The sequence below is a fragment of the Acomys russatus genome, chromosome 12 (assembly GCF_903995435.1).
Source record: "Acomys russatus chromosome 12, mAcoRus1.1, whole genome shotgun sequence".
Taxonomy (NCBI): Eukaryota; Metazoa; Chordata; class Mammalia; order Rodentia; family Muridae; genus Acomys; species Acomys russatus.
Window position 1 is genome coordinate 241,806 of NC_067148.1, and position 16,145 is coordinate 257,950.

General features: G+C 40.2%; 1 protein-coding gene across 1 annotated transcript; it reads left to right on the forward strand.

Annotated features, from left to right (window-relative positions):
- Nucleotides 1-5,133: 5,133 nt before the first annotated feature.
- Nucleotides 5,134-12,754, forward strand: LOC127196229 (protein-lysine methyltransferase METTL21C). Its single transcript, XM_051153765.1, has 4 exons — nt 5,134-5,215; nt 8,277-8,428; nt 11,457-11,574; nt 12,031-12,754. The coding sequence occupies exons 1-4, from the start codon at nt 5,134-5,136 to the stop codon at nt 12,423-12,425; spliced, it is 747 nt and encodes a 248-aa protein (XP_051009722.1). The 3' UTR covers nt 12,426-12,754.
- The last annotated feature ends 3,391 nt before the right edge of the window (nt 12,755-16,145 follow it).

Here is a 16,145-nt window from a genome sequence, read left to right on the forward strand (position 1 = left end):
AACAACCAAATATGCTTCTATAAGTTATTCAATGTCCTCTGTGGGAGGAGAGGATGAATTCCTATGAGCACCAAAGGTGACAGAGCCAGGATTGTACAGGAAAAAATACCCCCCCCCCCCAAAAAAAAAAACAAACAGTGAAGATGACAGGTTTGTGCTGAGGGATAGAATCAAGTAACAGTGCCTATGGGCCCTGTCTAAGCCTGCCAGCCTTCAGTGTCTTCTCACTCTGTATCTGGCCCATTTGCCAGTTTAGGGCTTCCCAGGAACAGCTGTTCTGAGCAGTGCTTGTTAGAAAGTTCTTTCCTATTGAGCCCAAAGCCAACTCTGGAACCTTACCTCATCAATGCACCCTGAAGAGTCCTAATCCTTCATGGGCTGGCACTTGAAACAGTGTGTGTCCCTGTCATTTTCCTGAGATCCCAGTGGACCCCTGGAACACCAAGATTCAAGCTCAAAAACAGCAACTACACCTGCAAGGAGATCAGTGGATAATTCTTAGTTAGAGAATTCAAACCTGTAGGCTCCTTTTCAAGCCCCTAAGCAAGACTGCCTGGGATTTTAGAGCGTCTACAGATTTTTGACATAGTTCTCAATGGTCCTGTGTTTAGGAACCTGTGATATATGTCATTTGAGTCCAGGAAACAGAATTGTGATTTACTTCTTAAAGCAGCTACAGAAGCTTTAGAAAAGATTGTTACATACAAACCTTGAAATAACACACACATGCCTATCCAGCCTTTTTCCCACTATAGCTTTACAAAAAAGATAAACAAGTAAACAAAGACCACACTCTTTTTATGTATTTTTAAAAGTAAAGACTAGATTATAAAAATAAAATACTAGCTAGGTTGATGATCTTTTCTTGATAGTGGAGTTAATTACACTTAATTTTCCTTTTCAGTCCCTTTTTCCATGATGAAGCTTTTAGAATGAATGTCTTATGATTTATATCATATATGCTGCAGTCATTTTTAGAACTGGCAAGCTAGGCAAGTGGTCTACCACTGAGCAACACCTCCAACTTTTGATTCTCTTCCCTTCAACCAGATTACAGATGTGTGATACCATGTAATCCATTTCCCCAAGTTTCCCATGTCTTTTAAACCAAATTGTGATGATCATGTTGATACTGTTTTCATAGAGATGAAGGAAACAAGTAGACGTAAGTGTTAGAAACAAAGGTGTAGTCAGAGAACTGGGTGCACTGGGAGGAAGAGAACTTCCAAATGACAGAGTTGGGAAAATATGCTTTGCCCCTTAAGCCACAAGAAAAAGAAACACAGTATGTATGGAACTCCAGCAACCCAGGTAAGGATCCTGAGTTCAGAGAATGTGACAAAGAATAGTAACAATGATGATGGCAGAATAATGACTAAGGTTGGACAGAAAAGTAAATGTTGTTTTTTTCTATGCACTCAAGTCACTGTTGACTCTGGATATTTCATTAAGTCCCATCTGCCTGCAGCTTTACTTTTCATGACCTGGATTCTATTTTAAGAGTTACTGAGCTTCCTCCCTAAGAAGGCGTTTCCTTCTGTCCATAGCTTTTTTCAGGAGGAGTCTTTCTAAAGCTCTGTCCCCTCTGCCCCCACTTCAAACACCCTGCATACAGGCTTCTTATGAGTAGATTTCTTTCTTCCTAGAAAAACACTTTCTTTTTTCTGGGTAGTGGTTCATGTTGTTCTCGGCTGCTAGCCTTAGCATCCTGGGTAGGCGTGCCTCTTGAACAGTAAAGAGTCTGTGTGCAGGCCTGTGTGAAACCCCCACCCAAGCTGTACTTCTTTTAATTAAATTTCCTTTAGGTTAGCTACAAAATACTGGGTTTCTTTATGTCATTTTCATACATATGTGTCACACTTGGTTGCCATTCATTCCCTCCCCCACGTCCTTCCATTTCTAGAAGAACTGAAAGAGAAGTCTCCATTTCTCCTTGTCCTCAGCCACAGGGCACTACAGAGCTAAAGAGCTAGTCTCTGTTTAGACACTATGGATCTCTGGAGGACATTCCAATTCATGATGCCAGGGTTCAATGTGTGCTGAACAGAAAGAGATAGAGAAATAAAGATAGAGAGGGATAAAGAGATATAGCTAGAGATGAGAGATGAGAGAGAGAGGAGAGAGAGAGAGAGAGAGAGAGAGAGAGAGAGAGAGAGAGAGAGAGAGAGAGAGGGAGAGATCTAGTAATGTGTCTGTGAATCCTCTGGGTAATGCTACCATAAATAACTCAAACTTCTACTGGTTGGCTTTTGGTCATGAAGAGCTCATCATTTCAAGTGCGGACCTATATAAAAAACACTGGGGAGTGAAGGCCACACAAACTACGATCTCTGCTCCATAAGGTAAAGGCATGTTTAAACTGATAGTTTGAAAAGGTTTTGAGGGTTTTGAAGGCAATAACTAGGAGTGGCTTTAAGAAAGATCAAATTCTTTAATAGTAAATACTAACATATGTTAAACTAATATTAGATTCTAAGTAGATAATAGTAGATAATACACAGCTGTCTTTTGGGAAAGTAAGTTTTTCATATCAACAATAGTGGTGGGAAGGGTCATTTGTTTTCTCAAGAACTCTTACCTGGTCCTTATCTGAAACATGTTCTCCCTCTCTTGTATGTGAAATAAAGAAATGTCTTAGATTACATCTGTGACATCCTACAGTCACAGACAGGCACTTTGTTACAGTGTTATACAGCACGCTTATTCCATAGCTTCCTGGAAGTGGTTATATACTATGTCCACCCCATAGCCCTGGAAGCAGTCATTTTGAATGTCCACTCTATTACCCTGGAGGTGGTACCAGCAGAGGGAACAGCATGTATAAGAGGCTTTGATGGCTGGGCGTGGTGGCCATCAAATCCTAGCACGCGGGAGACAGAGGCAGGTGGATCACTGTGAGTTTGAGGCCAGCCTGGTCTACAAAGTGAGTCCAGGACAGGCAAGGCTATATAGAGAGACCCCCTGTCTCGAAAAACCAAAAAAAAAAAAAAAAAAAAAGAGGCTTTGATGGATTAATGCTGTCAGTCTTCCAACCTTGTGTGTGTGTGTGTGTGTGTGTGTGTGTGTGTGTGTGTGTGTGTCACAGGGCCAAGATTCTAACACAGGCTTCTCACTACATCAACAGCAGTTTTGAACCTCACAGTAATCAGTCCGCTACTTTTAAAGGTGGAAACATTAACTTTCTGAAGTCACTGAATAGCGGAAAAATTAAAAACTAGACAAGGAAGTGTCTGCAAAGAGAAAGATGCTCCTGCGAGGCATGTGGGCGAAACACTCTTGGCTAGCTTGTTAAACTGGAGTTTTGAGGTAATTACTTGATGATTTGGAGCTTGAACTGATGCAAATGCCACACCACTCTCACTCACTTCAGTCTAGTTTCTTAGACACTTTCTTCACCAGACCACACCACAGTCACCACAATCTCGTTTGACATCTTTTTGCATAGAGACTCCAGGGTTACACTGCCTCTGGTATTCACTGTTCATTCACAGGCCCAATTGGTTGGATGTAAGCAAGTTCAGCAGCACTGGGTTTACAAGGCTGGCATGCCTGGTCACCACCTTCAGTACCTGATATAGCAGGACATGGGCAGATCTTGAAAACAGCAGTAAGCTCGCGATAGTAAATGCAGATGACAAAACCACAGAACCTTGTTAGAAAGATTAAATATGTCATGTACTGTGTAGACTTAAAAATACTAAGCACTGGGAATCATTGAAGGAAGCCATTGTGGAATAGGCACCTCCTGGTATAGTGTGACTTGCCGCTGCATGTCCACTCAGACTCCTGGTTCTGTTCTGTCACTGTCTTAACCAGGTTTTATTGCTGCAACAAAACACCATAACCAAAAAGCAAGTTGTGGAAGAAAGTATTTATTTGGTCTATACTTCTAGATCACAATCCATCATTTAAGGAAGTCAGGAACTTAAGCAGGGCTGGAACCTGGGGGCAGGACCTGATGCAGAGGCCATGGAGGATGCTGCTTAGTGGCTTGCTTCCCATAGCTTGCTCAGCCTCCTTTTTGATAGAAGCCAGGACCACCAGCCCAGGTATGGTACCAGCCACCATGGGCTGGGCCCTTCCAAATTGAACACTAATTGAGGAAATGCCTTAGAGCTGGATTACATGGAGGCTTTTGCTCAACTGAGTCTTCTTCCTCTCTGATCACTCTAATGTGTGTCAAATTGACACAAAACTAGACAGCACACTGATTAATGTCATCTTTATCTGTGATTCTCTTGCCTGAGTCCCCTCTTAACTCTGCACTGAACCCAGGCTTGATGCATGAAGCCAAGTGGTCTACCACTCAGCTACAAGTCTTTTTACTTTGAGACAGGGCCTCTTCCATTGCCAAGCCTGGCCTTCGATTTGTGATTCTTTTGCCTCAGTCTCCCAGGCAGGTGGAATACCAATGGGGGTACTGGGATTTTGAAGACAATGAATGGATAAACACTTCTAGTGCTGGGCCTTTCTCTGTTTTATCTCACTAACCTCCAAATGGCACTGTCTGCTTGTACATTCAGCAAACACCAAATAGTGCCCTGGATCCCACAGTTCTAGCAGGCTGTGGCTTTTGTGCCTATCAGTGGTCCCTTACAATTCTCTTGCTGCAAATCAGTCTTCCTATATCTGAGTGAAGGGATTAAGGAGATGCCAGGTACTGAAAATGGGAAGCCTGATTACTCTACGAGAGGACAGTGCTTTCCACTGTGTTCCAGCACAGCTTCAGAGTCTGATCCAAGCTGGGTTCCATTAAACCACAACCCACAAGTGTCCCCCGGTCCCCCGGTGGCAGCCAATGTTGGACAGGTTTTCTTCACTGAAATTATCTTCCAAAAGCTATTTGAAACAATTAAAACTCCAGAACTTAATGATGAGCTTTAAAGTACTGGCTCATGACAAAGAACAGCAGCATTTGCTTCTAGGTGCACCTGTTTTGGTTTGCATTTCTTCTTAAGCCCAGGGACTGCATATCACTCTGCAAACCCAGCCCCTCTGGCAGCTGTCTTACCCCGAGGAACCAACCTGACAAGCAGAGGTTCTTTTTAACTCAGCAGATGATAAGGTGATAGGCAGTTTCTTCTGGAATCTTGCAAGGCTGGGTTTGAAGTGTCTTTTCCACAGGCTCTGACTATGGAACAGTGTCTCCACACAGCACAGCAGCCCCTACACCCGGGGACTCCACAGGAGGATGGTTTTTCAGGACCTTCAGTAGGTAAGCCCTTATAGCACTTTCCAGCCATAGAATTTGTGTTTCTTTTAAACCCTAGATTTTATTTTATTTTTACTATAATAGAGAATAGCAGAAAAATGTCTTTATACAACCAATTACCTTATAGTTTTCATTATCACTTCCCCAATGCTTTGCCATGTATGCAGGTCTGAGAGTGCTGTGTGTGTGAAACAAGAACTTTATAAACCCTTTAAAAAAGTGGTTTAATTAATTTTTTATTATTTTAAAAACTTTAAAAAAAAGAAATTTAGATGGTTTTACTTCTTGCTCAGAAGTATTCCTGGCATTTTTCTCTAGCAGATCTTCATCAGAGTTATTTTCTTCTTAGAGCAATGTGGAAGTTTAGAATTACATCTGGGCATGGATCAGTTCACTTCTGCTAAAGAGGCTGTTTTCCTAAAACAACTGTTTTAAAAATTATGTTTACTGTAGCTATAATAAATGAAAATATTTAAAGCTTAATACAGATATTTTTCTTTTTATAGACCTTCAGAGGGTCTTGCATGAAACGATTTATACACTCATGTATAAAATTTTGTTACATTTTATGTAATGTATTATTTTATTGTGCATGAGTGCACATGCATGTCCTGGCACACATATGGAAGGCAGGAGAAATCTTGCTGGAGTTGGTTCTCTTCTTCTACTATGTGGGTTCAGGAATCAGTAAGGCAGGCCCTCAGGCTTGGAAGCACGCACCTTTAACTACTGGGCTATCTCATGTACCCTTATGTAAATTTTTGTTTTTAGTACATTTTTATTATGTGTGCAAGTATGTGCATGCCACAGTATGTGTGCAGAAGTCAGAGAAAAATTTGTGGCATTCAAATTTAAAAGTAATGTTGATTGAAGCAATGCACAGTGGTGCACATCAGTATTCCCAGCACATGAGAGGCTGAGACAGGGGAATCAAGAGTTCAAGACCAGTATGTGTCCTAAAATAAGTAAATAAATAACAGTAAGCAATAATATTGATAGGAATAGAATATCAACTTAAAACTTGTTTACTTATCTATGAAGTGATGAGCTACTGAACATCAGGCCACCAACTTAACTGTAGTATGGAGAGAAAACTAAGTTGCCACAATGGTGGTCCTTAAGAGAAAGGCATGTGCACTGGGTGTGACAGGGATAGAGGAAAGCTGACAGGAATCCCTGATGGCCTGGGGTGCTGGAGACAGCCTGTAGCCTGTTCTAGCTATGAATTTCATTAACTTTGGGTCGGGTTGTTACTTGTGGCTAAGTAACATTTGATTATATTCAAGACAAAGGTTAACTACAACTACTCAACTCTCAAGCTGAAGAGATGGTTCAGTGGTTAAGAGCATTGGTTACTCTTCCAGAGGACCCAGGTTTGGTTCCCAGGACCCACAGGTGGCTTACAATCTGATTCCTTCTTGTGACCTCTGCAGAAACTGCACCATATAGTGCACCCATATAGTACACAGACATACCTGCATACATGTAGGTAAAATATCCATACACACGAAATAATCAATTTTAAAAACTACTCAAATCTTACCTTTATTCATCTAACATATCTCACTTTGACAGATTACTTCCATCTCCTGTCGTTAGAACAAACACCACCCATGGTGGGCATATTTATGCAGGGTCCTTCTAAAGCCTTGTGGATCAGTGTCTCTTCCTCTCTGTAGGGACTGGGAATGAAACATTCCACATTGTGTTCTTTGGATTTCTATCTGTCTGAACAAGATTCAGCACTAGCTCACAGGCTCATTGTAGTAGTCTAGGACTTCATTCATAAAGGTGGGCTGATTTGTCAGGTCATTGTGAAAGCTTATGGGTCTGTGCCCTGCAGCTCTATAGCAGAGAGATTGGGACAAGGCTCTTGAGTAGGCTCCTGCAAGCTCAGTGAATCTGTTTTGTCTCAGTACAAAAGGTTCTCCTTTGAGTGGTGTAAATTCAAACCGCCTGTTTGTTAACAACCATGATACCATTAGAGGAACTAACGGTTTCCCCTAGGTTAATTTATAAATGACTCAGTCACCCTTAGTGTGGGTAGAATCTGTTCCTAATGTGCCACAGTGATACCATCATAAAATACAACAAACTTCTAGGAAACAAAAATGAACAAACATGGACACACAGAGCCTCAGTTTATTTTTTAAAATTCTATGCAACAGTCAACATCACCTGAAGTCACTGTCAGGCCTGCCCTGAAGGGAGCTCCTACTGAGTAGGGTTCTTTCCAAACTCATCTTTTTCTTTCACCCTGAGTGGCTGCTCTAAAAGACATCAAATGTTCACATCCTAGGGCAGAAAGTCAAATACTATACATGCCCCTTCTGCTCTAACTCAGTGTACCTGTTGTTGGTGCCACTTTAATCCTTAGCCAACAGTGACTGGTAGCTCAGCATCTTCATCCTCCTTCCTGACATTCTGTCTCACTGCTCTTCTTTAACACTGGGAAACCTGTGATGATTTGTGACTGCATGATACCAGCCCCATCAGGTACTCTCTTCCTCATTTTATGACATTTGAGAACTGCTATCATGGTTCATGGAACTAAAGGAGTATTTAAAGCAGTTGTAATTTAATATCTGGAGTTCAGTTAACAGCTTCCCCAGGCTTGGAGAGCTGGCTCAACTGTGGGTAACTTAGGCCTTTTGAGGGGGTAGTTGTGGATTTAAGAGAACATATTCCTGCCAACATGTGGGAACGTCACCTTATCCTAAGAGCTAAAAATAGCTGTATGCATGTTTATCTAGTTCCACCATATACAGACAGCTCACTTAGGTCACTTTGCAGACAACCAGCTTTCTCTTGGTGAAAAGACTGTGGGGATAGGTCTTCCCCTCTCCAGTCCTCTCCTAAGGAAAGACTAGGAGCATCCTTTGCCATTTTGCCATAATATAAAGTGTCACATGTGAATTCCATGTTCTTATCACCCTATGTAATTCAATTTTGCGTTCTATCTACAGTCATTGCTACTGATGGTGGCTTTCCCTTGTTAGAGAACCAGTTTCAGTTTCATCTATTTTCATCTTATTGAAACCTAATTGATTTTTCTGCTTCATAGAGTCTGACAAGATAGAGTCATCTCTTTGTAGCATCGAGAAGTTTGTTCCTACAGATTATTCCAGCTACACACAAGAGCACTATTGGTTCGCAGGCAAGAAGATCATCATCCAAGAATCCATCGAGAACTATGGCACGGTGGTGTGGCCAGGGGTGAGAACTGCTACATTTATTTGTGGTCTGGCTTTCTGGAGATAAAATGTTTCGTATATCTGTGTTGCCTAGGAGAACTGTTCATCTGCTTTCTCACCTCTGTGCTTTTCCAATTGATGAGTAACCAACTGGCTCCCCAGGACTTTGGGCTCTTCAGACATAGAGCATTTCTTTCAGCAGCTCTGGCTTAGAAGCAAAATCCTCCTCTCCCATTCCTGGACCTTCCTCCTCTTGCTCCTTGCCCATCCTTTCCCTTCCTTCTTCTCGTCATGATAAATAAGTAAGTGCTCCATTACTGAGTTACACATACCCATAGCCCTAAACAATACTTATTGAAATATTTCCAAGTGACATCAGCAGAATACACTGGAAATGGGATGTAAAACTGATACAACTATTACATAACAAAGTTAAAAATGTGTTGTTTAGAATTTGCAATAGGCACTTTTGGGCTCCCCTTATTCTCAGCCATTTATTAATTTCATTCTTCTTTCACATGGTAAATGGAAGGCACTTCAGAGCAAACATTCAGGAGTCATTCCTCTACCTCTAGTTTGCCATGCTAGTAAGGATTGTTCATACTGTGTGATCACAGTCATTTGTCCATTTTTCTTTAGTTTCTATATTTAAAATGTGAACTAATGGTAATAACTAGTTGCTGACATAATTGTGAAGATTAATGAGGTACTACACTTATGCCAACATTAGCTGTAGTGCAATATTATTTATACTTCATAGCAGAGAATACCAGAGCTCAGCAAGGTTCATAGGCTTGGTAAACCTTAACTCTTGGGTGTGCTGGGGCCCAGTAGTAACAAATTTTCCAATGCAAGGTTGTCCAGAAGATTAGAAAGGGTCCAGAGGAAAAATTCACAGACTTTTAGGAGTTATGCTGAGATCTTATTCAAATGTAGAGTTTGACTGATAACTGGCTAATGGAGGTGACTATTTATTAAAAACTGTCTAATGACACATATACATAGAAAAGGGAATTTAAGCCATGATAGTGGATCTGTGCCACACTGAGCAGTCATGAAAAGGGTGCCACGGGACTCTGTAGGTGGTCCTGGGGATTGGCAGTAAGTGGGAGAAAGGAGCCATGGTTTCAAGTAATTAAAACATTGGTATGATTTCCTTTCAGCAAAAGTCTTTTCCCTAACCAGAAGTTTGGAAACACTGAACCTCCCTGCTTTCTCTTTCTATTATATCAGACAAACAGGTAACCACAGTGATAGTAAGACATTAGGGAAAAAAGGCCTTAGCCTGTGGTGTACCAAATTAGCCTCTCTTGGCATCTATTTCAGATAGCTGCACAAAGTGAATGTAAGTGGGAAAATGGTACTTCCTGTGTGGTTTCTGGTGCAGCTGTCCAGCAGGGTGTTCTCAGAGGAAGGCTGGTCTCAGCCATCTTCACAAGATTTCTCAGAGTATATTCTCTGGGCCACTCTGGGTGTTACTCAATATTGAAGGTCCACATAAGAACTTTCTCCTTGCCAACCAAAACCTCCTTCCTCACCTTGGTGCTATGTGACATCCGGTACTCTCACCTGGCAGGCCACTTGCATCTTTCCTCAGCTGGCTCTTCTCTCCCTGCATCAGGAAGGCACTACTGATGTTCAAGTGGCCTCTGTTTTGCTGAGTCCCACCTGTACACCTTGTCTATGCTACATAAACAGTAATTTCTAACTGGTTCACATGTCTTACCATTGCCACTAGAGTACCTTGGCAGCATAGATAACTGCCATTACCCTTGCAGGTATCTATTCAACAGGAACATAGGATGCAATGGGGATAAGGCTACTGTGCAATTCACCCTATGACTTACAATGGTAAGAGCAGGAGTTCAGGAATTTCCTGGCCATTAACTTCTTGCCTAGGTCAAATCAAAAGTGGACTGCAAACTACAGAGATCAACTGCTTTTCTTCTCCATGTCTACACTACAATAATTCTGGCCTGTGTATATATGGGTTTGTTACTCTCTTGCTAATACTTATCTTAGTCTTTCCCAGATCATTGCTAATATTTCATTATTCTCCCCACCACCCCCCCACCTCACACACACACACACACACAGCGTTTGATTTGGCAACATGGTCCTGGCTGTCATGGGGCTCTCTATATCTCTATCTCTATATCTATCTATATCTATATATATCTCAGGTTGGTCTTGAATTCACTGGATCCTCCTGCCTCTGCTTCCCAAGTGCTGAGAACAAAGGTGTGTACCACCATGCCCAGCTGACATAAACAATGTTTTTATCAATCAATGAGATATTATATCTCATTAGCGGAAGTAAAAACAAAGAATGAACAAAAGATGAAGAGGATATTTAATATCATTCACAAAAACTTATTTCTTCACTCATTTATAGTCCAAACTGGCATTATCAGACCTGATCTAGATGTGCAGACCTAGACCTACAGAGGATCTACATCTTTAACAAGCTACTTTGAACACTTTGAGAAGTACTATTCTGACAGTGTTTGTGAATCAAGAGGCAGGAAGGGAGAGGGAGAGGAAGTGGGGGAGAACCACTTACATTGGCCAGTTGTCCAATGTTAAGATCTAATTAGTCTGAACTTTTATACAAGGGCTGAGAGAAAGCTGTTAAAATTTATATAACTTACATGAAGTACTTAGAGAACCAACATGACAAAGCTGGCAGGAATTACTATTTTTCAGAGCACATACCTAATTTATTGTAAGAGCGCAACCACTTCTCCAGTTCCTTAGGTAGAATTATAACACTCATGGCAGACACAGGTATGACATTAACTTTTTCTTTTGTTCTTTTTGGACCAGGGAGGAGACAAAATCATATAGTAACTCAGGCTTGCTCAAGTTCTTTAGTGCTGTGCTTTTAGGTCTGAGCTACTGTATCTGGCTATTTTGATTCTTACAGAACACTTACTAAGCTAAAAATATTTAGTGTTATGCTTTAATGCTCAACCACGAGCACACAACAGTCTACTGCTTGTTTCTAATAATCCAATTCCAAAGATAAAATTGCTGTTAATGTCTTTTAGGCTACAGCTTTGTGCCAATATTTGGAAGACCATACAGAGGAATTAAATCTTCAAGATGCTAAGATACTTGAAATTGGTGCTGGACCGGGCCTTGTTTCCATTGTGTCCAGTCTTTTAGGTTCGTTTTCTCTTGTTTTCATTTCAAAAACTTCTGTGACAATTCTGATTTCTTACTACTGACAGAGTGTGGCTTGGCTGCAATTTCACTGAATCACCTCCAAATGTCTTTTAACAGGCATCATTAGTTATTCAGAGATGACAGTCTTGGAGAAGTTAGTCAACTGCTTTAATTTACCTAGTTTTCATGCAAAGAAGTTCAGAGCCCAAAGGTATAAAACTGATTCCTTTTGGCATTCATGCTTATGTTGGGGTACTACTGACACCAAACATGGTGCCAAACATCTTAGCACAGGTGAGTACAGGAGGAAACTGTCTACTTTGAATTATATCAGTTTGCTCAGCCTATAGCAACAGTAAAAAGGTCAGGCATGCAAATGTTCCTTGTCTTTTAGCAAAGGAAATTACCATTGCTTATAAGTCTCCCAGGCAGCATTACCACTTCTTTTTCTCTTAGGAGCCCAAGTCACAGCAACAGATCTGCCTGATGTTCTAGGAAATCTTCAATACAATCTCTTTAAAAACACACTGGAATGCACAGCTCATCTACCTGAAGTGAAAGAACTGGTATGGGGGGAAGACCTGGACCACAAATTCCCTAAGTCAACCTTTTATTATGATTATGTTCTAGCCTCTGATGTTGTCTACCATCACTACTTCCTGGATAAACTGCTTGCTACAATGGTGTACCTTTCCCAGCCAGGCACTGTGGTCCTTTGGGCAAACAAATTCAGATTCAGCACTGATTATGAATTTTTAGATAAATTCAAGCAAGTTTTTGATACCACTCTCTTGGCTGAACATTCAGAGTCATCAGTCAAACTTTTTAAAGGGATACTAAGATGGGGCTGAAACATAAAGAGCCTTTCAAAGTATCAGTGTCTTGTGAGATATTAGAAGATAACATTATTCCATACTGGTACAGCTAGAATAAGTGCAACTTAATATACAACTTTCTAAGATTAGATAAGATTATGTGGTCAGTATAAGTATCTACAGAGTGTAACACAGAAACATGAAAGCAGCCTTGCTGATTTCCCAAGTCTTAGCTAAGTGCTTAGTACATTTTACAAAGTTAATGAACAAGTTGGTTTCTCCTTGTATCTGCTATAGTGCCTGGATAATATGCTTTTGTCATAATTGCTGACACTGACCATGACATGGTCTCATGGTGTATCACAGGGCAGATCTGATTACAGGTGTGTGCCACCATGGTTGGTTTACTGTAGCTAGAACATTTACATGGACTGTAGCAGGTAAAGGATAACACTGACCAATGGTGGGGAACATGGAAACTGCTGGAATGAGAAAATAGATGTCTTAAGAACCTCTCTTGAGGTCTTGGTAAGATGGCTTGGCAGTTTAGAGCACTTGCTGTGCAATCATGGGAACTGGAGTTCAGATCTCAACATTCATTTAACAAGCTGGTGTTCAGCAAACAATTCTTTACTGCTCTGAGGGATCTGATGGCCTCTTCTGAACTATGAGCACCACAGGTGCACACACTTAACCCATACATATGCACACTCCGACACATGTATCTTAAAAAAAAAATCTCTAGAGAATTTACAAACACTTTACCTCAATTACATGTGACAAATTTCCATTAGATTTCTACATTGCCTGTCCCATCTGCCCCCGAAACTTCTGAGTAAAATTCATGGAATTACTTGCTCTCATAAAGCATCATAAAAAAAAAATAAGGGGAGGCCATTCAGTATGTGCTTGCACATAAGTGTAAACATTTGAACTCAATCCCTCAGAACCCATATAAAAAGCTGGGGACAGCAGCACACTCCTGAAATCCTAGTGCTGGGAAGGTAGATCCAGGAGGATCTTTGGTGCTTGCTGGATAGCTAGTCCTATTCTAATTGGTGAGCTTTAAGCTCAGAGATTGTATCTCAACAAGTAAGGAAGACAGTGATTAAGGAAGACAGTCAGTGTTGACTGACCTCTAACTTTTATACATACGTCCATATACATGAACATGAAAGCTAACCCCATACAATATCACAATTATAGAGCTAAGCTTTTCTTGTGAAAAAGAGAAAACAAAATTCTGACTATCATTAATTTATGTATGTATATGATATGTATGTATATGTATACACATGTAGATTTTTAGCTTCTCTGACAAAGAAAACATGCAAACCTTAAATACAAATAAAAAAATACAATATTCATGTCTGATGTAATGGTGTTGGGTCAGGATCAGCTATATACTACTTCTGTACAACATATACTACCTAGTTTTTTGTTTTGTTTGCTTGGTTGTTTTTGCTTGCAAAACTAGACTATAGCTGGATGTTGCCTGCAACCTGCAGGGCATGCTGCCAGACCATGGACTTGTAGGCCATCTACAGTAGGACGTATGGAATCTGTAATAGTTTAGCAAAGAAGGCAAATGTCAGAATGCAAAGCTCAACCTTCCTTATTTATTCTAGACACAGATCTCAGGAAATACAAGAGTCTACTTACAATAGCAGTGCCAAATCTTCAGGAAAATCTATTAACAGCTCTGCTAGAATCCTACTCAATTTTACAACATTAATGAGAAGAATTAAAGACAACAAGCAAATGGAATGACAAAGCAAGTACCTACACTGGAAGGCATTTCAAAGATTAATTTTATACAAATTTTATCTCAAGAGATAATGTGAAGTCACTGTCAAATTCCCAACATTAGCTCTTGTGAGATGAATTTTTTTTCTGTAGATTCTAAATGAAAAGGCAAAGAAGTGTAAGGATAATCCTTATGAATCTGGTGGGAAGGTTTGCTTTATAAAACTTAACAAATAAAGTCCTATTCCTAGCCAAGAAGCTACTTGTAACTAATATCTACTGAGAGAAGGAAACTCACTTTTCTTGAATGGAATTACACTGGGTATAACACCCCAGGGTGGGCTTCCCGGTCAGTAGTTAACCAACACAAGCCAGACTCCATGCTCCATGGCTGACTTTGTTTTTGGGCTCCCTGCCCCCCCCCTCTGTGTGTGTGTGTGTGTGTGTGTGTGTGTGTAAAGAGAAAGAAAGAACATTTAGTTGGATAAGTAGGTAGAATCTGCAAGTTCAGGGAGGAGAAAAAATATGATCAAAATACATTATATGAAATTCTAAAGGAATAAAAACCTTAAAAAAAATGTAAGGACTGGGGAGATAGCTCAGTGGTTAAGAGAACTTGTTGCTCCAATAGAGGATTGATATTTGTTTGGTTCCTAGAAATCACATGGCGGTTCCCAACTGTAGATGCAGGTCCAGAGGATTCAACACCCACCTCTAGTCTCTGTGGGCACCAGGCACACCCATGGTATAATACATATATGCAGGAAAACATTCATACATGTAAGATTCTAAAAATCTTAAAGGAAAAAAAAGTCCTGGGTTCAATTCCCCAGGAACCCATAAACACCCACTCCATTATGTATCCTCTTCTTTCACGAATAAAAACAAGTAATTTTTGTCAACACAGTAGCTGTACTTTCCTTATTGTGAGCAAAAGAAGGCATTTTGTAATATTCTTCTTTGGGATACAGAAATTATAGGATCAAGCCTCACAGAAGAAACAGGACAGAGTGTTTTTGATAACTGCACTATGTGTGGCAAGCACAGGGTATCTGAGAACTCTACAGTATAGTTTTATTTGCCATTGCTTCCCTGTAGAGTATGGGTGGAAAAAGCCAAATGTAGCAGTCACTGGTTTCTCAGTGTGAATTTTAGTAATTGAGTATGGAAGAGCAATGATGGTGGGGTCAATGGAACAGAATAAAGTTCAGCAGCACACTCGCACAGTCAACCAGTTCTGATGAAGGTGTTATGGTCATTAAACAGAAAAGTAGTGAACCACTGATGTAAGAATAAACACCCTGCACACACCCACGTAACACATCTGGAGTATGGGTTAATTTTATGGCCAAACAAATAGCAAAATATACTGAAATATAAGTGCTAATAGCTATAAAAATTATAAAATACAAGGTAAAAATCTTTGTAATTATGATTAAATAAAGATGTATTAGAAACACTATTTATACACTTGAAAAACTATTCTGTGGTGGTACACACCTTTAATATTAGCATGTAGGAAGCAGAGGTAGGGGAATCTCCAGCTGGCCTGATTGCTCTACATGGTGAGTTCCAGGCTGGTCAGGATTACATCGTAAGACTCTACCTAAAATAAAATAAAATGAAATGAAATAAAAAATCATGCAACTGAACCATGCCAAATTAAAAAATCCTGGCCTTTTAAAATGTACTAGAAAATTTACAAAATTTACACCTATATTATATAGCACTTTACGTATCAATATATATAAAGAACTAAAAAAACACAATTAAACTAACTAAAAGGCAGAGAGACAGTACTGAAATCAACAAAATCAGAAATGAAAAGGGAGACATAACAACAGACACTGAAGAAATACAAAGAGTCATAAGATCCTACTTTGAAGGCATATATGCCACAAAAGTTGAAAATCTAAGGGAAATGAATGATTTTCTTGATCAATTTCACTTGCCAAAGTTGAGTGAAGAACAGATAAACAAACTAAATAGTCCCATTTCCCCTACAGAAAT